Here is a 24,852-nt window from a genome sequence, read left to right on the forward strand (position 1 = left end):
TGAAGCTTAGATGCTCATATGATTTTTGAGGGTTTTACTTCCCTCATTTGTTCTTTTGACACTTTATTTAGTGTCTGATTAAGTCCACTGGTTCTTTATTACCCCTTCCCTTCTTCTGTGTCTTGTGTTGTCCTTGTTTTCTCCTGCTGGCTCTCTGCGTTTCTGGATTTTTCCTATTTGCCCTCTAGATATGTTTTTCCTGCCAACATGGCAGTTACCTTTTTTTGTCTGTGTTTGTTTGTTTTTCTGCCGAACACCCTGAATAATATGAAAAATATGCAAATGCGTAATGTATAAGACAAGGCAAGCTAAAGATGCTGTACAAAGCAGAGTGGACAGAATTTGGCTCATTGAGCTGACAGGGGGTAAAGAAGAGCTTTGTTCTGTGTCTGTTGGCAATTCCCTGAACAAATAGACTGTCATGGTTCTGCTTTCTTTATTGACATTTCAGGTGTTTCCAAATATCTCACGTATTTAAATACAGGCTGTCTGCTCCAGTGTCCATTCTATGTATAGTCTGTCTATCTGTGTACTCTATATTTTATTTATTTTTATATTAAGCCTTTATTTTGCATCTGCGGTTTTATCATATCAGCCTTTAAAATCTACTTTTTGTTTTTTAACCTGCCACTTTGTCCTTCATGTTGATCCTCTTTCCCAAATCCAGGATAACAAGGCTTCAGTCTATTGGTCCAGAGCAGTGGGATGCTTCATAATCTCACTATCTCCGGTTCTCCACCTTCTCCACCGATCTCCTGGGATCTAAGGTCCAGCAAACCGTCTCCCAAACCAGCTGCTGATGCTTTCTTTGTTTTACAAATTTGGATGCTTTTCTAAACAGCTCAGACAAAAGGCCACTGAAAAACACACAACAGTGTTTTCTCCATACCGACTCTCTTCAGTTCGAGGAACAACTATGAAAAAAGCTGATGACACACACACAAACTCAATTTCCCTGCTCACTAATGCAAATACAGCACCCATGCCCTGGAAAACATTTATATATGAAAGTGAAGACAGATGATTTGCAGATAATTATGACACATCTGAACTCCTTTTCCACATAAACTAAATAATGTTTAACAGCAGGCCGGTTTTTCCTGCTTTTTGTTAGTAGAACAAATACTGCACCTCCTAAACAGAGGGGGGAAAGGAGTATACAAAAAGAATCTGTTCGTATAAATTCAAATATCCCGGTTAAAAAAGGAACTTGGAAATTGCAGACTTAATACATGACGACATTATTATATTTGTGTGCACAAGGTACTGCTGTGTCTCCAGTAGTCTCAAACCTCAATTAAAATGTAATTTTAAGAACTTTTCTACAGGGGAGCATTGTAATCTCTTAAAACAGGCTGTCAGCTGCCATCTCTGGGACAACATAGACAGCAGTGTGTGCCACTACAGTCTGTTGAGACTGGGCACAAGAAGCATTAACCCATGGCAATATCAATGCCAAGCTCAGGATCATATAGAGTGTGTGAGGTCCTGTGCATGAAAGCCATTTTTTTAATGTAATGTTTAAGTTTATGTCTTAACCTGAGGCACGGCAGCGCTCGATGCAAACGTCTGACTGGAACGAAGAACCACATGCGATGTTTTTGCTTTTAAAGACGCCACAGAAGGAAAACTGAAGTCACACGTGCAGACCACCACATCGTCTCCCCTGGTGGTACCGAGCGTAAGACAATAACAGGAGCCACGTCTGACTCATTACTCGTTCACCCATGATTCACCTCCAAATATTTATCTGTCTACACATTTGAGAGGTGCCTTTAAAACAATGCATTTATAAGGAGTGTGCGAGTTTATCACGAGGAGAAGTCAAAGCTCTGAAAAGAAGAGCGGGTGGTATGAAGTGTGTTGGCTCATTAACCGAGAGAAGAGTAATATAACTTCAGTTTGGAGAGACACATCTGGACGGTGTGTTCAGTGTGGTCGGTAAAACACTGTACCCCAGTATATACATATAATGTGCCATGTGTTGCCCTCATGTGTCCTTTAAGAAGAAAAGAGGAGAGCACGAGTGACCTGTACAATTGACTTTTTAACAGCTGACACTTTGGGTAAGAGTTGAATTGAGGACTCTGATTTACCTCCTCTTAATCCTGGTAGATCAGCTGATATCCTATTACGCACCCATTAGGCAAATCCCACACAGGGAGTATTATATAAGTTACTTTAGCCCATCTACTTTTGCTGATGCACCTGCAAGCTGCTTTGCAACCCCCTCTCTACATTAATCCCCCTTTGCATACTCAGTCTGAGTTATGGGCGTGTTACGGTTTCAGCACATCTGCTAGGATCCCCTCTGGTCCGAGTGATGCAGCTTTCATCGTCAGACACTGAGCGTAAGGTTCCACGCAGACATCTACAGAGATGTTACTTTACAACGCAGCAACTACGCCCTTCAGTCGGACTTTAAGCAGACTTCAAAGAATTATAACAGGAATGACTCGTCCATGGTGTCTGCAGCTGATCATGTTTGTGTCCACAACAGGAAATAAAAATCGCTTTAATCAGTGTCGTGTTTGATGTCATCGATGCCTGCTCCATAACTGTTGTGGCCAAAGGCTTAATTCTGGTCTCCATTTCACTATTTGTTGAAATTAAAATGCACATATGACACATTCTTGTCAATAAGAAGCAATCAGGTAGCATTTAGAAAGAGTCACGGCTCCGTTTTCATTTAAAATAAACAACTGGTTCAAAATCTCTGCACACCTGAATGAACAACAGATGCATAGGAGAGAGAAAGAATTTTTACAAACTTACTTACCACTTTTTTTTAATAAGTCACATTGTAAGTCAGATTGTATGCATTTTACATGGCTTCTAATACATCGTTTTGTACCTGATGAAGGTCAGTTGGACTGAAATGTTCTGATTCAGTAAAATAGTGGTAAGCAAGACACTTAAAACAAACAAAAATGCTCAACAGGAACTGTGAAACCAAACTTAAGCATTAACAAAGACTTGGATACAATGTAACGAGGGCACATGGACAGTGAAAAACACCTGAGTAGGTTTAAAGTCACCTTTGATATTAAGTTTTCCAATTGCAGCCAATAAGATGATCAACTTGGTGGTCTTGTGTAAATACAAACACATGGAATTACTTATCATTGCTCGTAATGTCAGTATCTGTCATCAGAAAGGAACAGTTTTGTCTCAGTGAAGTAAACCTTCACCCTGGAAAAACAACCATTGTTTACTCTTTGTAGACTTTCGCTGTGGCAGTTTGGAACAGAACTGTTTATTGGAGGTTTTATGCTCGTCTTCATCCAGCTTGTGAAGCACTGTGGGTCACCTCCAGGGGGGCTTAATATTAGTGTTAAGCTCCATGTAGCATAAAGAGAAGAACACAAAGACCTGCCGAGTGACTGTACTGGTGCTGGTTTTTAGGGAAGGTGTTTCAGCTAAAAGTTCGGTCAGTGCTTGTGGAGGGCTGAAACCTCTCACAATTTATTTATTTTTTTTTTTTGTGTCTTTTGAAGACGTTACATACACCAACAGTATTTAATCAGGGAGTCTATCATAAAATTGAGCTCCCAGAATTTTTCAAAATAACTGTTTGTGAAAGAAAGCTGAGAACATTTCTGGAAACCTGATGATATATCAGTTTAGGAACTGTTTTTGTTTGAAAATGTTAAATGAAATTTGACTATATGGAATGAAACATATGTATTATGTATTAAATAGCTTGCAGGCTATATTGCATCACCATAAGGATCCTAGTTTCATTATTAGCATGCTTTAGTTCCAGATATATATCTTGGTTATATTTAACGTAACCACAAGCAAAAGAAAGTTTTTGCATGGCCCCGTGCAGTCCTTTGAAAAACTGAGTGCAACCCATAATTCAGTAGCTTGTAGAACAAACTTTATCAGTGATAATTTAATAATTGTTCACTGTATGACTTCATCAGTCTCTCAGATGGATGTGGAGGAATTTTTGCCCACTCTTCTTTACAATGTTGCTTAGTTCATTAGTTTACAGGCAGTTAGTTTTGCCTCGGCCATTGTTGCACCTTGATTCTTGTTATAGTTCAAAAACATTCGCTTGAAGATTTTCTGCTTTGTTTAGGATCATTGTCCTGTAGCATAACCCAGTTTGGTCCAAGCTTTAGTTGATTTGAGGTACTTTTGATTATTTGCTGTGTTTCTAAAAATGTAGCCAAACATCTTCAGTTTGGTCTCATCTGCATAAAGAACATTATTCCAAAAGTCTTGTGGTTTTTTCAGATGCAGCTTTGCAAACCTAAGCCATGCTATCATCTTCTTTTTCGAGAGAAGAGGTTTTCTCCTGGCAATCCTTCTAAAACAAGCCACACTTGTTCAGGCTTTTACTCAAAGTACAGTGAGGAACTTTAACATTCAACATGCTAGCTGAGGCCTTGCAGAGGCTGAAATTGAGCTCTTGGGATTTTTGCTGCTTCTATTAGCTTTGCATGGTCTGACTTTGGGGTGAATTTGCTGGAGAAAACCAATCCTGGGAAGACTGTTGCATCGTGTTAATGCATGCTTCAATGCTCAATACCAGCAAAATGCCACAGCTTCTGCTTTTGCAAAGCTGCTCACACTTGCTGACTGCTACATAGGGCTGCCCAGAGTCCTGTGAACAACTTCAGTGTTCAGTAGCATTGAACATTTCCACTTGCAGATGAAAATTAAAACAAAAACACCTTGAACAAGTCTCATACAGTAAAACCTGAGTGGCACATAAGTGTGCGTGTTATGTCAGACTGTTGGAAAACATCCATACAGCAGATAATAGACACACAGAACTTTCCTTCCACTCATTCTGTCCACATGGGCGCTGCTCATGTGATGGGTGTTATATGGAAGTTTCCACTGTGGAGAAACACCGCTCGCGTCACTCTGGATCCCCTCCCGTCTCAGTCATGGTGGGGCAATACTGATGGTCAAATCTGGCTTCTCACGGTTTGCTCAAGTGTCTGCACCCAGTCACTCTGCAGTCCTGTCTCACTCATATTCATCCCATAAGAGAAAGGTTGAACTGTATCCCCTCAGCAGATTAGCTCATACTAGACTCTACTATCGTACTTTGCACTGTAAAAGGCAACGATATTAGGCACTGATAAAAGTTGCAATTAAAATATGAAAACATACTAAAACTGCATGACTCTGTATGCACTGGTTGACTCATGACAATGAGCAAGTTTCACACAAAAAAACAAAGCAAAAGCCTTGCATGTATTTTTCTATCTAAAGCCCCAAGGAGAAGACTGCACAACCAGAGATTGGGACAATACTAAACAGTGGCGACACACTGAAAGCAAGTCACCCATCCCTAAATCGGGACTCTCAAATCTGAGCCTTCAGTTTTAATTAAATGCAAGGATGCTTAGAGTTGCATTGGGAGCAACAAGAATAGAAAGGATTAGGAATGAGTACCTCAAAGGGCTAGCTCAGGCTGGACAGTTCAGGGATAAAGTAAGAGAGGTGAGACTGAGTAGGCATGGACATATGCAGGTGAGAGATACTGGGTTCACTGGGAGAAGGATGGCAAAGATGGAGCTGCGAGGCAAGAGGGAAACAAAATGCAGACGTGATGAGAGGGAGCATGCGGGCGGTTGGAGCGACACCGAAAAATGCAAACGACAGCAAGAGATGGAAACAGATAATCCGCTGCGTTTCCTTAAAATCAGGGCAACAATGAAAGATCTGCTTCAGGAGTTTTCAGACCGGAGAAGGTTTATTGAGCCATTGTCAATTTTTTAACTGTTATTTTCTTTTATTTCCAGTTCACCAAGACACATTATCCTCAGTCGCAGGGGCAAAGAAAAGAAAAGAAAAGAAAAGAAAAGAAAAGAAAAGAAAAGAAAAGAAAAGAAAAGAAAAGAAAAGAAAAGAAAAGAAAAGAGGCAGTTTAACAGACTTTTGTCTGTGAAGAAGCAGATGCTTTCTCTCTAGCTGTGTCACTACTGAATAAATCCAATCAATGCCAAATAAGCAAACTATGCACCTGCAGATTTCTCTTACTGTTTCACTTATAATGGACTGTATATGTACAGTACTGTGCAAAAGTTTTAGGCAGGTGTGGAAAAAATGCAGTAAACAATGAATGCTCTTGGAAATATAAATGATTGTTTACTGGCCCCAAATGTATTCTGCAGCAGAAACAACGACCCCAACCACAAAGCCAAAGTCATTTAGAACTATCTTCAGCATAAAGAAGAACAAAAAGTACTGGAAGTGATGGTGCGGCCCACACAGAGCCCTGATCTCAACATCATCGAGTGTGTCTGGAAATTGCACAAAGAGACAGAAGTATGTGAGGAAGCCTACATCCACAGAAGATCTGTGGTTAATTCTCCAAGATATTTGGAACAACCTACCAGCCGAGTTCCTTCAAAAACTGTGTGTAAGTGTAGCTAGAAGAACTGATGCTGTTTTGAAAGCAAAGGGTGGTCACACCACATATTGATTTGATTTAGATTTCTCTTTTGTTCATTCACTGCATTGTGTTGACTGATGAAAATAAATGATTAACACTTCCATTTTTTGAAAGCATTCTTTGTTTACAGCATTTTTCTCGCCCCCCTAAAACTTTTGCACAGTACTGTATATGTACTTGTTCTGTTACTACTTAAGGGGCAGCACAGTGGCACCGTGGTTAGCACTGTTGCCTCACAGCAGAATCTCTGCACCACCATCTGCTCAGAGGCTTTCTGTGTGGATTTCTCCCAATCTCTGTGTGGGTTTTCTCTGGCTACTCCAACTACATCCCACAGTCCAAAGACATGCAGCTAGTAGGGTTAGGCTAATTGGTGATTCTAAATTGCCCATAGGTGTGAATACAAGTGTGAATGGTCGCTCTTATTTCTTTGCGTTAGCCATGTGACAGTGTAGCGACATGTCCAGAGTGTACCCCACCCTATAGCATTCGGTCCATTTCCATCTCTTACTTCCTATTTTAAGTGATTATTTCTCTATACTTTCAATATACATATAATCAAAGGTAGAAAAACTGCCATTCCAAAATGATTTGTAATCCTGATTTGGTTTGCTTAATGACAGAAACCGTAGCCTTGAAGTTCTTAATTCAACAAAGCGCTTAGGTGTGAGCTGTTCTCATGTGAACGCATGTGAGACAGGCTGGCGGAGGTTCTCTTCGCTTCTGTCCAACATCTCACACACTTATTGCATTGCATACAATCCACCGTTGTCTTTCTCTTGGCAGGAAATATCCACAGACTCAGCTGTGTGGGTGTTAAGGGATGTCAGGAAGGGTCGAAGCACCTGAGGTTCCTTTTTTTTTTAAAAATTTCAGAACAGTTTGATGGATGTTTTAAACCATTTGTTCTATAAATGCAAAACAAGTATAAGTGGAATGAGACTAATTACAAGACTATCACCTCAGCGATGTTTGCCCATATTTTTAATTTACACGTGCCTCTCCATGTTTAGTCTGCAGTGTTTCCTCTGGCTGCCTCCACACACACTACTGAAAGGCGCTGTTCCTGAAGCTTGTGCAGAAAAGCTGTTGAATCAGTTCAATCTGCGTGCAGCTGTCCTTCATCCTGCCTACAGACAAAGGTGCTGTGTTCAATGCTGGAGAGACACTTAGCTCAGATAGTGAGAATTCAGGCACAGCGCTGCTAAGCAGGAGTAATTTTGACCATGCTCAGTATCGCAGTAGTGCAGCTTAGGCTAATGGGATTATTATTTCTTTGAAGTTATCAACCTTATGATGGCACTAGAGGAAAACATAAATGAACAGCCACGTAAGCCAGTGTGATTCATAATAACGAACATCACAAAAAGCAAATTAAATCTGCCAAACTGCCACACTCCCTGGGTTTTGTGTTGTTTTTGTGATACATTTGAGATCAAAGTAAACGGACCATCCAAGAAACTGATCTCATATTCCTTGGTGCCACCTCCATGGATCTAAAGCAGTAAAGTACAGTAGAGCTGCAGAAAAATGTGAAAACCGAGAGGGTTTTTTAATATGAACTAAACTCTGCCCACCTGAATAAATAACAGTTGCATAACAAAAAAGGGGATAACACCAAAAACAATGTAATATATGTAATATTTTAGTTTAATTTGTTAAATCTGATTCTCTTGCACAACTTTTGGAGCGTCTAAAGTTCTGCAACAGTAGACTCATATGAATCGTGAACTTCTATACCGAATACATTTTGTTTCGATTTGAATGCCTGTTTACAGATACTTATCAACGCAGAGCTTTGATAGGTCAGTGGGCGATTGAAATAACATCTCTTGAGGTTGACTGCAGTTTTGGCCGCTTTAACTTCAGCACAGCTGCAGCACATGCAAACCTCAGTGTGTGCAGTGAGATGGCGCCTAACCTCTGCCCAAAATAACACAAGTGCTAGACGTTCAGACAGGATGCTTGCATGTCTGGCTGACATCACCGCTGGCTCTCGCTGCTGTTTGCTCTGCAGCCTGAAGCCGTCCAAACAGAGACGACAAAGCCATTACTGAGTGTGAAAATCGCAAATTAACACTCATGGAGAGGAGAACTCAAAGTGGAGATGCTACCTTTTTATGGAGATATTTTTTAATGTTAAAAAAGTTGATTTATGACCCGACACAGGTGTAAAACAGACTCCGTTAACACCATTCGGCATCCAAGCTGTGTGCAGTAAATCAACCAAAATCGATACATATGACAAAACTTGCAGCAGTCTAATGAACTCTAATGAAACTGCTGAACTTTCAGAGGGAGGAAGTAGTGTTCAGTGCAGAAATGAAAGTGTTTAACATTACAGAGCAATAGCACAGGAGGCCTAAAGGAGCGTTTAAGGACAGTTTGCTTTTCACAGCAGCACTACCCCATCTGCTGGACAGTCTGCTCTTTTTCTGTGCACTGACTGCCAAACATCTCGCAGCAGAATAGACGCACTTTTTCATCAAATGCTTCTAACTGTGGCCAGGAACTTTGATTTAAACGTTATTTATCCACTCATCAAGAAGTTTACTTGAGGACTAGAGCTGACCTTTGTCATGATGTCACAGGTAAGGTTTTCTATTACTGACTTTCTCACATGGACCCACTGTAATCATGAGTGGAAACGTGTGCCACCACTCACGTGAGATGCTACACCAGGCTTGCAGCAGTTTGGGGCTTTTCTTTTCAGCAAACTTGCAGTTTTATCTCAAAGTTCTCTTCATCATTAAGATCTTGTCTTGACTTCCACAGTTCGTCTTTAACTGCATTTCTTAATGACATTCTGGACGCCGGAAATTACAGAGTGAAAGCACCTTAATGTCTTTTTATAGCCTGCTTTTGAAGGCATTAATTAGCTTCATTAACAGATCCTCAATCTGAGCCTCAACTCAATGGTCGTCCTTTGTTATGGCAAGATTTGAAGACTCTGAGGATTTATTAAGCTCTGGAAGTTTCATCAGCAACTCCTAATGACAATTCTTGACCTTTAATGCTTAAGTTCTGACGAGTCAATTAAGACCTAACACATTAATGAAGGGTTTTACAAGTAGATTAGAGCCAAAATTAAACTGCATCTATGACCTGGTGTGCGTACATTTGGATTTAGGATGATATTTCTGCTGCTTCCTTGAGTCTATCAAAAAGATGCACACCTCAGTCTGAGGTACCAATATAATGACACCAAAAGACTAGAATTACATAAGTAAATAAAAGCTCCCTCTCATCTTCTTAGTCCTGCCTCTGTGGATCTGGTGCTTCTAACCACTGGCAGGATTTCCTTCCTGTCTGTTGATGGTACATCCCATGCATGCTTGGTCTTACATGACAGGACCTTCTCTTATTCATCATCACTGCTGCCTGAGGCACTCTTGGAGAAGCTCATCTGCCATCTTCTTGCTGTACTCCTGGATGTTTTGTGTTTTTATCCTGGACTGTGACTCTGACGCTAGCTAATCCTCCACTAATCTCCTGTTTCTAATGCTCAGAGTCTCAGGATGCTAGACTTTCCATGCATTAAGAAGAGTGTTCACAACAGTAGCATCTACAGTGCCACAGGAATTTATTTGCCTCCCTTCTGAATCTGATTTCTCGTTTTTGCATATTTGTTTAGATGTTTCAGATCATCATCTTAGTCTAATATTAAAATTTATATTAGACTAAGATAACCCGGGTCACAAAAGAACCCAGGATATCATCTAAGGAGCTGCAAGCCTCACTTGCCTAAAGCCTCACCTGTTAAAGTCAGAGATCAGGATTCAATAATAGGAACGGCAATAATGGAGATTTCCAAGTAGAAAACCACTGCTGACCAAAAAGAACTGAACTTATCGCGAGGTTCTTAAAAAGAACTTCAGACCAACACTCAAACATGGTCGTGCAGCGTGATGGTCTCGGGCTGCTTTGCCGTTTTAGGACCTGGACGTCTGTTGTAATTGCTGGAACCATGAATTCTGCTCTTTACCAGAAAATTCTGAAGGAGAACGTAGGACAGAGATTTGAAGAAAGCGTGGCTTTAAAAAAATAAATAAATAAATTGGAGAGGCCTAGTCAAAGTCCAGACTGATTGAGATGCTTTTGCATGACCTTAAACACACCGTTCGTGTTAGAAAACCCAAACATTTGATTGCAGTTCATGCTGGCACCGGTGACACAACCAGTTATTAGGTTTAGGGGCAGGTTTGGATGTCTTTCTTCTCTTAAAAGATGAAATCACCATTTTAAAACCACTTTTTTAAAGAAATCAGGAAAGGGGCAAATACTTTTTCACAGCACTGTAAATACACAGATAAATTAAAATGTGTGCACTCGAGTCCTATTTTTAAAGATGTCTGCAGATGTCAACTGATCATTAAAACCCCCAAATCACCAGTGCATGCATGTGCACGATGTATGTAAACTGCTGATGTAAACTGATGTGAATATAATGCTAAGTGTAAATAAACTCCAGACTACTTTGAACCTTCGACCCACAGATGAACCAGTGTCTCTCTCACTTTCACCGCTATGCTCCGGATGAAACTACATATGAAAGCAAACACACTGTTTATATCTAAAAACTCTGAGCCCTTCTCATGCAGGCTGAATGTGCTCTGCAGCACCTCCTTCCTATCCCCTTCGTCATGTATATCAGCCCGCCTTTGCACTTGACCAAATATAAATGTTTCTTGGCCCGGCGTCAGGCTGAAATGGGGAGGAGTCTGACAAAGAGTTCAGCTTAGGACAGACTGAAGGACAAACGGGGAGGAGAAAGAACTGGTTTGATATAAAAATAAGAGGACAATAACGAATACTGAGCACCATCTACCTGAGGAACAGTAAGTTTTTACAAGATTTTACTGTATTTTAACTGAAAAAGGGGCTGTCAAAATTCTGGACATACACCAGCAGTGGTAGGCCTTTGCTCAAACGTGCTTTGTAGCTACTTTGTTTGGTACTAAAGCACATGACACACGTGGTTTAAATAACCTTATCACTGCATGTTCTTTTCAGCTGATCTTTAATTTCTTCTTAAAATTAAAATAATTAAATGTTGCTTCATTTTACTTTTTATATTGCACATAAAATTCCAATAGTCAGATTCTGTCTGTTTCTACGTGCACTCTGGTGTAAAAAGTGCATTATTTATATCTACAGCTGCTATTAAACTTTGTTTTCTCTCATTCCACCTGTTCAGATGTCGGCCGCCTTAGCCGCTCGCCGGGTGCTTGCTGCTGCGTCACATTCAGGCAATGAAGGAGGAGGTCAGCCTGTCCTTTATAACTAAATACCATAATGGTTCAAAGCCTCCCCATTAGAGATCAAAACTAAGGCACATTTACTTTTTAGTTGAACATTAACTGAAATGTCTGCAGAGCCGACAGCTATCCTTGCTCTGGCAAATAATCACAAACTGACCAATAGTGAGGCAGGTCCTGTGATTTATTCCTCGTGCTTTAACAAGTGCTTCACTTGTGTATTTCTGTTGTTTCGGACAGCAAAGACCTGGAAGATACTGACCATCGTCTTGGCCTTTCCTGGGGTTAGTGTCTGCATAGCCAATGCTTACATGAAGGCCCAGGCGCACTCACATGAACAGCTCGAATTTGTGCCATATTCTCACCTGCGTATCCGCACCAAGGTGAGTCTCTGGTTAATGTATTAATTAACAACCATTTCTAACTATAAATGCTCACTCTTTCAATATCATTTTCTCCAAAATACTATATGTCCCCTTCCAGAAATTTCCCTGGGGAGATGGAAACCACAGTCTGTTCCACAACCCGCACGCCAACCCTCTGCCTGACGGCTACGAGAGCTCCCATCACTGAAAGGATCGGCTCAGTTTCTCGGCTCTATCCTGCTGCATGCTTCAAACTCCGGTCTGCAGTCTACTTGGTTTAATTAAAACGGCTGAGGGGCCAAGTAGACAGCCAGGAATAAAACCACTTTGTGCTGTATTACCATGAGTGCCAGTTCATTTTTTAAATTGGAGAAGTGCTCATTTTAATTTAATCAATACACAAAATATGTGTCTGTGTGTGGTGCTGTGATGAAAGTGTATTTACATTTTAGACCGATGTGATTGCAGATTGCACTGAGTTTTTCCATGAGGGGTGCCAAATTTAGAAAGATTAAAATCCAACATATATCAGGCTTTAAATATAAAACTATTATTCTATCAAACATCAGTTTTTTCCTATTGTTAAACAATAAGTAGCATCAAGTATCATAAGTGACCTGACTCGGTGGCAGATTCCACCGTGTCATAAAGGTGCATTGTTTTCCACAAACTATCCAGACGACTGCACTGGCACGTTGCTTCACGCCAACTCAAGCCCACATAAAATTTTTGGCAACTGTTTCCCCGACTGAAAACTTTTATGCATGACCAGTTTTTAAAAACACAGAATGCTGAGTTTCCGTGAGCCTGGTCACAACAGTTAGGTTAACTTGACATTTACTAGCCTAATTGAGGTGGGTTAACTCTCCGGTGTCACCCCCCTCTCTCCAGCTGTTCTGTCTGCAGCGCTGCACAATTATACTGTAGTGATAAATGTAACAGCAGGGCTGCCTCTGAAATGCACGTATGGCTGGACTTCCATTGGACTGGAGCGATGTTACGATGCCCAACACCACCACCTAACCTAATGCATTTACTCTAGTACAATCTTAATGTATTTGTGTTTTATTCCTCTGTTACACAGCTTTCTACTACATTATATTATAAATGCAAAATAGCATCAATTTTAAAGCTTACTTGGGGAGATTTTAAACTAGAAATTATTTTATGTTGGCTTATTGATAAAGCTATCCAGCAGTAGAAATAAAATCTTCTCCAGCTGATCTACACATTCACGAATTAATGGTTATGATCAATTAATATAATGTATATGATTCTGAATAATGAGAACTTTTGGTCAGAACCAAATATCCTGATTGCCTGCAGGTCCTCAGATTCCCACTCCACTGACAAAAAATTGCACTACAAAATTTTGTATAATTCCTTGTGTTGCCAGGTAGATAATTTGATTAGTAGAAACCACTTTTTGAAAAACCAGAATAATTTTTCAGGGGGAAAACAAATGTTGGACTGGAAGGAAACAAAGACAGTGGGAGGTTAATCACCCACCTCAAACATGAAAAGAAAGTACTGTATACCTATATCTATGTGAGAGCATTGAATGCTTTTGTTAACTGTTACGTGCAGTCCAAAAAAAAAAAAAAAAAAAAGCTGAACAGGTACTTGCCTGCTTCTTTTAGCCATAAAAAAAATCTTTAACCCCAGAAACTTTGTAATGCAGTAGCAGAAACCCTGAAAACACCAGAGTCATCTGGAGAGCTTGACTTTCTCTACTGCTAGTTATCCAAGTTAACCAAAACTCAATTAACTTTCAAGGCTTTAGGTTTTCCCTTTTTTGTGTACGCACACCCTCCCACAAGAAGAAACTGAGACCAAAGTGATGTTCCACCAATATATTTACTGGCATAAATTTATGAGCCATTTGAAATGTATATACGTTGCTTATCTGCTATTCCACTTCATCTCCAACAACTGGCTCTCAGACCAACCTCATAATTTTAGCTATTTTTATCAAATGCATGACAGACATCTGCTTTAACGTTTCCCCGGTTAAAAAAAAAAAATCACCAACAGTAAATTATAGTAGATGTACATCATGCTGGGACGTGCTACATTTACATCCAAGCTAAACAGAAATGTATTCTTCAAAATGATCAAAATAAATCAACATAAATCAGCAGTTCCTTCTGTAAGTGCTGGAGCAGCATTTTTTAAGGTAACCATGCTGCTGTAAACCACATAATCCATGTGCTTCCTAAACGTATGACAATGGAAACTCTAGACACTTAAACTCACGCTGTGCCCCTTTAAATTATGTGATCAATCAGTATTTCGATCCTTGCTCAGGTCAAAGCTACGGAGACCAAACTTAACAGATCTTGTTTGAGAGTCTCTGCACAGTCAGCTTCTCTGGCCAGTCTGCGAAGGCAGTCCCCAGCAATGGAGGAGGACAGGAAGGGCCGAGGACAGTCCTGACAGCCCAGCAGCAAGGACAGGCAAGCCCGGCCCAGTGCTGGGTAGCTGTACCGCTGGGAAAACCAGTACAACTGGGGCAGCAGAGCAGCCAGAACACCACCTTCAGCAAATGTTTCCGAGGAGCGAGAGCCCTGAGCCGCAGATTTAGGAAGCTGCTCTGAATCTTTAATCAAGCTCTTTGGTCTTAAAGTCAGCTCTTCTGAACTGACTGATTTGTCCACTGTTTTCTTACCGTCTGTCTGTTGCAGGGAATTTGGTTTCTTTGTTTTTTCAGTTTGCATCTTAAATCCTGTCAGCTCTAGCTCTGACGTTCGATTGGCCAGGCTTTCCTCAGCAGACTCGGGGCACTCGTGGTCCATTTTGGATGCATCCTTTTCAGCGTTGGCCTCTGTTGTAGTCCGATTAGCGGCTTTCGGACAGCAGGACAGGAGAAACGACACACACAGGTCCTCTAAGTCTCTCTGTAGCTCACTTACCAAAAACCTGCAACCTCCAATCATCATCTCACATAACGGAGTTTTCTGGAAATCCACATTTCCTTCCGAGCGCTCCTCTGTCTCGCTTTCATAGAGACTCAGACCATCGAGCACCAATTTGTCCAAAATCTGGCACTGTCCACTCTTCCTTCCTTCCTCCCTTTCCTTAATTGTTTCTTCACCCTTAGTAAAGCGACATCCATGCAGATAATGTAGCACTGGTAATAATGCACCTCTGCTGACATCTTTAATGGGGATAGCTTCTTTTGAATTGCCCTGAGCTTCTCCAAATCCACCTCTCAACAGGGCCCTGAAATACTCAGAGCCAACCCCACCTGTGCCCTCAACCCCAGCTACAGCCTCCCTGCAGGCTGGGACCTGGGTCCCATCATCCAGCAGCAAGAACAGATCAAAGTTAGAGATGCTGTAAGGGCACGTGTCTGCTAGCCGAGCTTTTTTAGAGGGAGGCGGAGAAAAATGACCAAGGCTACTGATCGACTGTCTTATAACTGAAATTGAATGTTTTTTGTCAAGCTCGGTTTTAATGGTACCTGTGAGAGCAGACAGGCATCCAATCAGGAGAGAGAAGTACAGCGAGTGGAGATGTGAGGTCACGCCTGAATGTGGAGAATTCAAAAAGTCAGAAAGCAGTCTTTCACATTCAGCAGGGTGGTCTTCGTCCGCACCATCATCGTCGTCACAGCTGAGGGGCCGCAGGGCCAAGAGCAGCCCGCCGCTGTCCAGAAGAAGTTTCTTCAGCAGTGACTTGTTGCTGTACGAGAAAAAGAAAAGGTAAAAACATTAATAGTGAGTGTTTATTGTCTATTCTGACCTTCTTTGTTCCCTCTCATATACACACTGTTACAATGATGGATACTCCTATTCAAGAAGGAAATTGTGTCAAATAATAAGGTCAGCATATGTACAAGTAATCCCTGAGACAAAAACCTCACACTACAGTAAGCTTATTTTCAGGCTTTTCTTTATCTGATCTACAAGATGTCAGGATGTCTGGCAGTTTCTAATATAGTTGTTTCAGGCACGCAGGTAAGAGAACAGAAGCCCCGCCTGCCTGCTGTTCAAGCCTTCTGTTTACAAGAAACAGGCAGTCTGAGGATATTTGGTGTAAAGGTTGAAGAACTACAACAGCTTGTTTCAGATAGAAGATTTCCATATTTCAGAAATATAATGCAAGTAGAATAGAATCCACTATATTTGGTCTACTTCAAAATTCATCACAGATTACTGTTATGCGGGGCTGCAGCTATCGATTATTTTACTAATTGATTAATTTATCAATTATTCCATCGATTAATCGAGTAGTAGAAATATTTTTGTCTTATTAATGAGTAATGCGGAAAACAAAATACAGGTTTTTTTAAAACAAACTGCTCATTGTGTTCCCGTGTTTTTTGTCTTATCCGTCAACAAAACAAACCCTTTTTTATTTACGTTTTAAATTTTAAAAATTGTCTTAAATGCAAAAATATATTTTAAAAAATACTCTCAAGTATAGTCAAATAAAATAAGATGAATATGCAAAATAAACTAAGGCATAAAACATGAATCTTTACTGTCTTCTTAGAAGGCTTTTTGAGTTTTTCTACATGTGTTTTTATGTGTTAAAGTGTGCAAGTGAATGACTGAGTTTGCGTCTGTAAGGAAAAAGGAAAATGTAGTGGCTGCAACGAAGAGAAGCAAGCATATCTGAATATTTTGAAGTTTGCCCCGTGCATTGATGCAAAGCTTTTGTGTTGCTGAACACAAGAGGTTATGATGGTGTAGATAATGAACATTAACATTCACCATCCAACCTAAGATCCCTCGGGTCAGTGGCTCAGAGTTTTTCTGGCCCATGTACATTTTTTTTGGCTTGTGAAAAAAAAGCTTTCATTTGTATATTTTTAAATATTAACGCAATTTAATTGAGACAGTATTTCAGATTATTTCACTTTGAATCTGAACAATGTAACATAAGCTTTGAAATAAATGGTCTAGTGCACACCATGCCCCCGTTTAGACTCACCCCTGTTCGCATCCATGTAAAAAAGGACAGCTGCCGTCAGCCGTCAGCGAGCTGTATAATCTAACTAGTCTGGTATCAGACTAAGTTACCAGTTCATCGGCATATTTTAATACAACTCCTGGAGGCTTGCTGCAGATTTTTCTCTGTGTAAAACAAATGGCGGTGAATGGAGCAGCTACAAAGATAGTTTTTCTTCATATCACAGTTTGTTGATGAGTTGGTTTGATGAAGAGCCTGCTGTTTTGGACACGAGAAACACGTTTTCTTTCAATCAACCTGAGCTCACCGTCGCGTAATGACTCCGCCTCTTTGCTCTTCGCGGGATGTAAACAGACTCCGCCTCCCCATTAAACTGTGGTAGCATCATCACTGCTGCTGTTGGGTCATCTGTGTTTTTGTTTAAAATTGGGAGCTGAGTTGTTGTTTTTTTTCACATGCTGCTCCTAAATATGTTTGTATTGCACGTCTGTTTTTTAAGTCACAAGTCTGGGAGAAGCGCTCACGTTTCCATGGTGACAATGTTCCGCTACAGGGCCGTGCCTTAAACGAAGTGTCGAAGCAAAGAATGTGTGCCGAGAACTTTTTAGAACTGAATTTTTCGAAATACTCAATAAATCCTTGCAGCCCTACTGTTATACATTTAGTATTTTTTTATGAATACATTGTCAGTATACATCCAATACTTACCTGCTGATTAATGGCAGAGACAGTGCACAGTTCAGCTTATCTGAGTCAGAGCCAGACAGCATCACATGTGCAAGAACCCCAGAGCCAAATCCAGACTCACACTGGACACGCAGGTTATTCAGAAGGGCCACACCTGCAAAGTCAGCACACAATTATAAACTCTTTAGTCTTACATAAAAAAACAAAAAGACCAGATATTATATTTGATCGAACAAAAGACGGTTCCTGAGATAAATTCTGATCAACAGCGAATCAATATCGTCCCTGTAGTTAACCAAATGTGACCAAGCAGCAATTGAATTAGTTGAATTTTCAGTGTATCCGTGTAAAGTTCAGGGTTACTTGTTAGGAGTCATTTCACTTGTAGCCTGGCTTTCTCAGTTCAAATAAAAATGATTCCAATAAAGCAAAATAAGCAGATTTTAAATGTAAAAGACTAACACTGCACCTCTACCCTGTGAGCATATTTAATTACTTATGTGTGCATTATTTAAATCTTGTATAAGGTTTCACTTATTTTAACATGACTGTGTTCATCTCACCAAGCTGTTTAACTTTGGCTTTCACTCTGTCCGTCTGCCTGTCTCCTCTTTCAAATCCTTCTTCTCTCTGGCAGAGATGGTGGCGAATGAGCGCTACAGAACCCGTTCGGAGAAGCGACTGCAAACAGTTCGGGTTGCAGCTCAGCCGGCAAAGCATGCGGAAGCACTTGCTGCTGGGATCCTCACGCTGGGTAAGGTAAAAGAGCAAGCCGGACATGACGCCTGAGCTGACCAGAGCAGCACTTGGATCGGTGGCGTGGGAGAAGCGCGACAGCAGCAGCAGGATGGGTGACTCTGGCGTCCAGGGTTCGGGGTGGTAAGGGTGATGGAAAGCTAATGCGCGAGGCACAGATGGAGGAGTCTCAAGTGTGACTTTAGTCAAAGACGTTGTTGATTGAGCCCGCGGCCTGCGTCTGAGTGGGGATGAAAACTTGGATGGAGAAACGGGGGTTTGGCTTGTTTTAGTGGGAGAGGAGATGGTGGAGGAACTAGGCTGGGTTTGTGGTGAGAGCGTATTGGAGGGAGGCAGATTGGTGACTTTTGATGATGATGAAGACAAAGGCGAAGAGTGAGGTGCTTTTTTAGAAGCAGAAGAAATAGCTGAGTTGGGTGAAGAAGAGTTTTTAAGAGAGGAACTAGAATATGGGTTTGAGGAAGGGGTTTGAGGTGATGAAGATGGCGGGATCTGAAGACTCCCCCATTCTCCATCAACATTAGAAGAATCTAGAAGGTCCCCTTCAGAAGCTATCAAACCCTCAGACACCAACCAGGACCTGGAGAAAGGAATGAAATTGTAAACAATATCAAACAGAAGAAAACAGTGCATTGGGAAAACTAAATTTTAAAAAAATAAATTTCCTTTTTCCATACCTGAGACTTAAAAAGCTGGATGAGCCCTGCTCCCTACCAGATTCTTCCTTTTTGTGTCCCTCGGGAGGAGGAAAATCAAAGGAATCAAAACATAATGAAGACAGGAGCTCGGTGGGAGACGTACTAGAGGAGAGGCTCACGTCCATCTTCTCAGTCAATGGCTCCTCTCCTCTGGTGAGCTCAACTAGCCGTGCAACAAGAAGAGGAACCAGCCCCAACTCCTGCAGCTGCTCCATGGCAGATTCATCAAAAACAAAGTCTACACAGGCCATAAGAGCGAGACGGGAAAGAGGATGACTCTGATGAGCCGACAAAAAGCCAATCAGTACCTCCAGTCCGCCGCTCTCTTTCACCTTGGCCCGGTTCACGGCCTCTTTGCAGCACAAGCACAGAGCCTTGAGGAAGAGTCCTGACTTCAGTGGGTCCCTTTTAACCTCCTCTGTGAACTTCTGGATGACTCCCAGTGACCCCACGAGAGGGCGTAGGCAACCCTGAGAGCACATATTGGCTAATGTTTTCAGTGCCAACTCTTCAAAGGGTTTACCAGACTCTCCTGTCACCATGACACCCAGCTGAGCGAGGACCCCGGAACGAGACACCTCCCTGGCACATTCAACACCACAGCCCCGGGTGAGCTCATGGAGAGTCCTGAGAGCTGCTCGCCTCAACCCCTGGGGATACTCTGGTGCAATAAGAGGGGTGAGCGCAGATAGGGTCCCTTGGGTGAGCAATGAAAGGCGATTAGAAGGCGTATCACAGAGGTAGAGAAGGGCTCGAGTAGCAGACTGAGCACACTCAAGTTTGGGACAGGCATCTTTGGGTGGAGCAGCTGTGGGGGAGGACGGTGCAGATGAAAGAGACACGCAGAGAAGGAGAAGAGGAACACCACCTGTGTGATAATAAGAACGATTTATAATCAGAGGAGAAATTATATAGATTCACAGGTCAAAGAAAACACATTTTGATAGACTTGCTTTTATGTGATGGCATTACATGTGATATCTTTGTACTGTCTGGTTATCAGCTTTCAGTTTTTTTGTTTATTGTCTTCTTTCCCCTGTTTGACCTTAATGATCGACTTTAAATCTGCCCTTTGAGCACTCTACTTTTGCCTGTCTGTTACAGCACTTATTATTATTATTATTATTATTTTAATATATCTACAACTAAAAAAGCCCATTTGGAAGCTTTCAAGCTCATTTTAAATGCTGTCAGCTACAAAGGTGGATGTGACACACAGAAGCAGGTCAGACATACCTGCAGAGTGGATGAGTGCAGAGCTTTCTGGATCCATGGCCAAGTTCCCTAAAGCGCGGGCTGCTCGGTTCAGGACTGTTTCCAGCGACACATTTTTCTTAAGGATGTCCACTACAACAGGCATTTTTCAGATATAAGTTATGATAAAGATTGCTTAAATTTAAAAAGTATAATATATAGTATAACAATAAATCACCACTTACCTACAATATTTATCCCATCAAGTTTACGCACCTGATATTGTAGGAAAGTAGGAAAACATTTTAAAAGTTAGTGACTTTAATAAACAAACTCATCTATTATTTCTTGTCTCACCTCTATTCGTGTCTCCAGCTCAGTGCAGCAGTTGCCCAGGATGCTAAGAGCGAGATCCAGAGTTTTCCTCGAGCACTCTGGGTGTTTAATCAGATCCAACAGGTGCCGGAGACCACCCTGACCTCTGAATCTGGCAATGCCAGCCTTGCCGCTCTTGATGTGCTGCGTCCTAATAGCAACAAGCGCTCGCCACTGGGAGACTTTGGACCTCTTGTCCGTTTCTCTGGCACCGCCTGAGCCTGACTGTCCCTGACGCTCAGACCCCGATCCAGATTTGGAGATGTGAGTCAAGCACCAGGTCAAAGAAGACTCTGGTGATGGTTGTCCTTCCCTGGAAGGTGTTCTCGGGTTTTTTCTGTCACATTCTGCAGCCATGGCCCCCCGGATTTCCAGGTAACAGGTGTACTTATTTTTAATTTGTCCTCCTCAATTAAAACAAATATCACAGGCGCCGCGAGGCATCACTGGACGTTTCCAGTAAAACACCGAGAAATTATATACCATGTCCTTTCCACTTAGATATACTCAACTCTTGGTTTAGTTCATTGTCTTTAAAGTTTCCGGAAAAAAGCGACTTGTGTGGTAAGAACTACAGATACCAGCATGAAAAAGGAAAGTGTTACCGCCTGACGCCGCACTCCCCGACGGGATATGGAGTTCCGACGGCTTCGGTCCGCTCCCTTTAAAACTGGCCTATATCGTAAGAAGGCCAAGCAAACGTTAATCGACCAAGTGGACGTGTATTTTCTCGGTGTAATATATTTTTTACACACAAAATGACGAATTAAATCTCTATTTTATCAATGTTTTGTTACCACTGGCCGAATAATTTTTGTGAAACAAACTGCAATCGAGTGGGTTAGCCGCTAACGCCATCTTTAGCCAAACAACAAAACAGGGTCGGCCGAGGGAGGGAGCAGGGAGTGAAGAGGTGGGTCGGTTAAAAATACTCTGGGACGTGTAGTTCGAATTTGATAGCGCCCAGTTCCTCTTATGCGAACCATCCTTTTGAAAAACTACACCCCCCATGATCGCGACAAATCGTAACCTACGTTAAAAGAGTCAAAGAGTTTAGGGATTGTAGTTCATCCGCTAGTCCAGAATACTAAAAAGAATAGGCGTAATAACCAAAATGAACTACAATTTCCAAGCTACCAAGCGACGTTGTTATAGTCATCGTCTTTCTCGACGCGAGAGAGGGCATCGGTGACTCTTGGATGTTGTTAAATTCCGCGATAGATACACCGCTAGTAAATAAAAAAAAAAACAACTTTAACTGTAATGGTTGTGCTTTTAATAAGATGGAGGTAATCGAGACAATTGTGATTCAAAACTCCGAAGTGGAAGGAAAGGAAACGGTCGTGTCCAGTGTGGATACGGATAAAACAAAAGCAGGTTAGTACTCAGCAGGAACGTTTCCAGGATTTTTTTTTTCTTTTTTTGTATGGGGTGGGGTGGAGAATGAGAATTGGGGGGGCAAGAACAACAACAACCTGGTTTATTGCATTAAAAGTAGCACTGCACAAAATTTGTATTCAATAAAAACTGCTTTGCAATGTAGCTAAATATGCATTTACACACCCTTTCAGTTAAGTAAAAGTTAAGCATACAAAGTACCTACAATAAAAGTACTTGATGTAGTACTTAATACAAAATCATATACCGGTACATTATTTTATGGTTGGTTTTATTAGTATTATTATTGGAATAGTTTTATTTATATTTTTAAACTTAATATGTGACTATAGCTTTAAAATATAGATCAAGAACAAGATATGCATCCAAAATATAGTGCAGTATACCATAACGCAGAAAAACTTAATTGTAGTTGTATTGCAGTTGTAGTTGTACTCATGATGTTCAGCATTTTAAGAAAAACTGTACTGTAGACCAAGGCATTGTCTTTAATAACTCCAAAAAAAAGCAGTCGATCTGATCATCTACCTTTTTTCACTCCTAGAATTTATCTGGACAGTTCAGGCTACATGGCATCTAGTCAATACCCGGCTTGAAATGGATCAGGCCTTTGACCAGCCAGTGTGCAAGAAAAAGAAACTCTGGGAAATGGTTGCAGAGAAGGTCAATGCCAAATTGAGGGAGTCAGAGGTCACTGATGTCACTGTGAAGGCGTACGAATGTGATCTCAAGTGGAGAAACATGCTGGCCACATACAGAAAAAACGCAGAGAGGGCCAAGAGGTTGGGAGTGACCAGCGTCCACTGGGAGTTCTTTAAAGCTATGCACGAAGTCCTGGGTAAGAGCAGGGAGGAGATCGAAGCCCAGCGCAGGGCCAAACTCAGCGGGACCAAAGTAGGAAAAGCTATAGCGAGCAAGAGGTTTACCCCTATCCTCCCTACGCCTCCTGCAACAGCTGCTCCCTGCCTCACCAGGCCTCCGCAGGATGTCCTGCAGCTGTACATGGAGCTGCAGGAGAGGAAGATGAACATGTGGGCGCAGCAGAAAGCACTGGAGGAGCGAAAAATTGAGGCCATCAACAACCTGGCCCAAGCCATCTCCAGCCTGGCTCAGAAGAACGGCACACAGACTTCAAAGGATGGACATTAGGAGAGAGGAAACGCGAAATTACCAAGACCTTCCAACACTGCATGAGAAGAACAGCTCGTTTGCAATGTCTAATGTTTGTAGACTTTTTCACATTTTTACCGTTACAGTTTACAGAGTAGCTTGGATTAGCAGGTGTACAGTATGAGGCCAGACTCACCTTTAACACAGCAGGCAGATTACAGTTCTCTTTAAACCTGTCTCTTTTTTCCTCCTGGTGCTCAAAATAATGTAAGAATCTTTTATTTTTATACCAAAATAGAAAACTTGGATGAAGTTGAAGAGTACACACAAATGGGGAATCCACCCCCATCTGTTAAAGAACTGTACGAAAATAAACTGTACGTAAATAAAGTAACCATTGCCGGGCCAAAAGCAGTCAAATACAATACAGATTTCAGTAATGGGATTAATGAAGATACTGGTATAAATGTTAAAGTATTAATAAGATACTCTTTGTTTATAACTCTGTCTCTGTTGTGTTTTTTATGCTGAAAGCTTCCTGCAAATCTTTCCAGCACATATAGTTATTTAGTTTTAAAACAAATTATTAGCATAAGTAGCAATAATGCAGTGTGAGCATTAGCACAGAAACAGGCTCTGGCTGTCTATTACCTTAGAGAATGGTACAAAAAATACTGGAAGTTACCCCCGTGCATCTTCTTATTACTACTCTAATATGACAACTTGCTCAAGCTAGAGGTGAAATATGCAGGGGGAGAAGACCTAAACACCTCATAGGTGACTGAGTGTGTGAGACTGCAAGGGCTCTAACTGAGGAAAGTAGAAATGGGACAGCGCTTTGCGACATATAATGTGACGATACTTTCATGACAGAACACATTTCATGCTATTGTGGTTTCTAAACTTTAAATTTAGGCTCTTTTTTAGGTCTTCCTGTCTACCAGGTGCCTGATTTGAACACAGAGAAGAATTTACTTATAACTAACTTTGTCAAGGATTAAGAGTAATCTTCTTTCAGCTGCTCCTTTATTCACAAAGGGTCACCGCAGTAGATCCACATATTTGACTTGCCAGATTTTTACACGCAGTGCCATTCCTTTTTTTTCCCGCCTGTCCCATTTGGTTCTTTTGCCATCAGAATTATTGTCTAAAGGCCAATAAAGATGCCCAACAGATTTACTTTACCAAATGGACCATCCCGGCCTTGCCGTATCAGTCTATTTGATTCGCGGTGACAGTCCTGACACGCCTTCCTCCCAATCTTGGACTATAGATCTTTTGTGTGTTAGGAAAATGCATTAACACCACACTATGGAGATGATTAAATTTAAAAAAAAGCTAAACTCTTGATGAATGAATTCTGTGTAATATAAAGTGTCATTCATTTAAATTAATGAAAAGTTGGTTTGTTGTCATATTAAGGTTGGCAGCTACCGCCATCCCTGTTAGGTTATGCTTTTGGGTTTCCCTTAGTAACTGTTTTTAATGCATACACTACAAGCGTGTATTAAAAAAATATATAAACATTGGTGTCACCTTCTGGTTAGTGAAGAGCTTGACAAGTTGTTACCTAATGAGCACATCTTGGATGATCCTCTTTTGACTCTTAATATTGACAGTGATTTACATAATAAATTTAATGCTGTGTTCAATTTAACCTGGAATGTGTTTAC

The 24,852-nt window shown here is 41.2% G+C and overlaps 3 protein-coding genes across 3 annotated transcripts; 2 read left to right on the forward strand and 1 right to left on the reverse strand.

Annotated features, from left to right (window-relative positions):
- Nucleotides 1–11,169: 11,169 nt before the first annotated feature.
- cox6a2 (cytochrome c oxidase subunit 6A2) lies at nt 11,170–12,272 on the forward strand. The gene is made up of 4 exons (XM_080905875.1): nt 11,170–11,259; nt 11,619–11,685; nt 11,920–12,062; nt 12,163–12,272. Exons 2-4 carry the CDS (start codon nt 11,619–11,621, stop codon nt 12,250–12,252), a joined length of 300 nt encoding a protein of 99 aa, XP_080762001.1. The 5' UTR covers nt 11,170–11,259; the 3' UTR covers nt 12,253–12,272.
- A 1,619-nt stretch (nt 12,273–13,891) lies between these two features.
- On the reverse strand, nt 13,892–21,554 carry armc5 (armadillo repeat containing 5). The gene is made up of 7 exons (XM_080904639.1): nt 20,654–21,554; nt 20,542–20,572; nt 20,339–20,449; nt 19,082–19,970; nt 18,212–18,984; nt 17,670–17,802; nt 13,892–15,728 (listed from the first exon to the last, which is right to left on the reverse strand). Exons 1-7 carry the CDS (start codon nt 21,026–21,028, stop codon nt 14,348–14,350), a joined length of 3,693 nt encoding a protein of 1,230 aa, XP_080760765.1. The 5' UTR covers nt 21,029–21,554; the 3' UTR covers nt 13,892–14,347.
- Nucleotides 21,555–21,741: 187 nt separating this feature from the next.
- LOC308410975 (uncharacterized protein) lies at nt 21,742–24,851 on the forward strand. Its single transcript, XM_080904641.1, has 2 exons — nt 21,742–22,048; nt 22,614–24,851. Exons 1-2 carry the CDS (start codon nt 21,871–21,873, stop codon nt 23,216–23,218), a joined length of 783 nt encoding a protein of 260 aa, XP_080760767.1. The 5' UTR covers nt 21,742–21,870; the 3' UTR covers nt 23,219–24,851.
- Nucleotide 24,852: the final 1 nt, after the last annotated feature.

The sequence above is a fragment of the Rhamphochromis sp. 'chilingali' genome (assembly GCF_963969265.1).
Source record: "Rhamphochromis sp. 'chilingali' genome assembly, chromosome: 15".
Lineage (NCBI taxonomy): Eukaryota > Metazoa > Chordata > Actinopteri > Cichliformes > Cichlidae > Rhamphochromis > Rhamphochromis sp. 'chilingali'.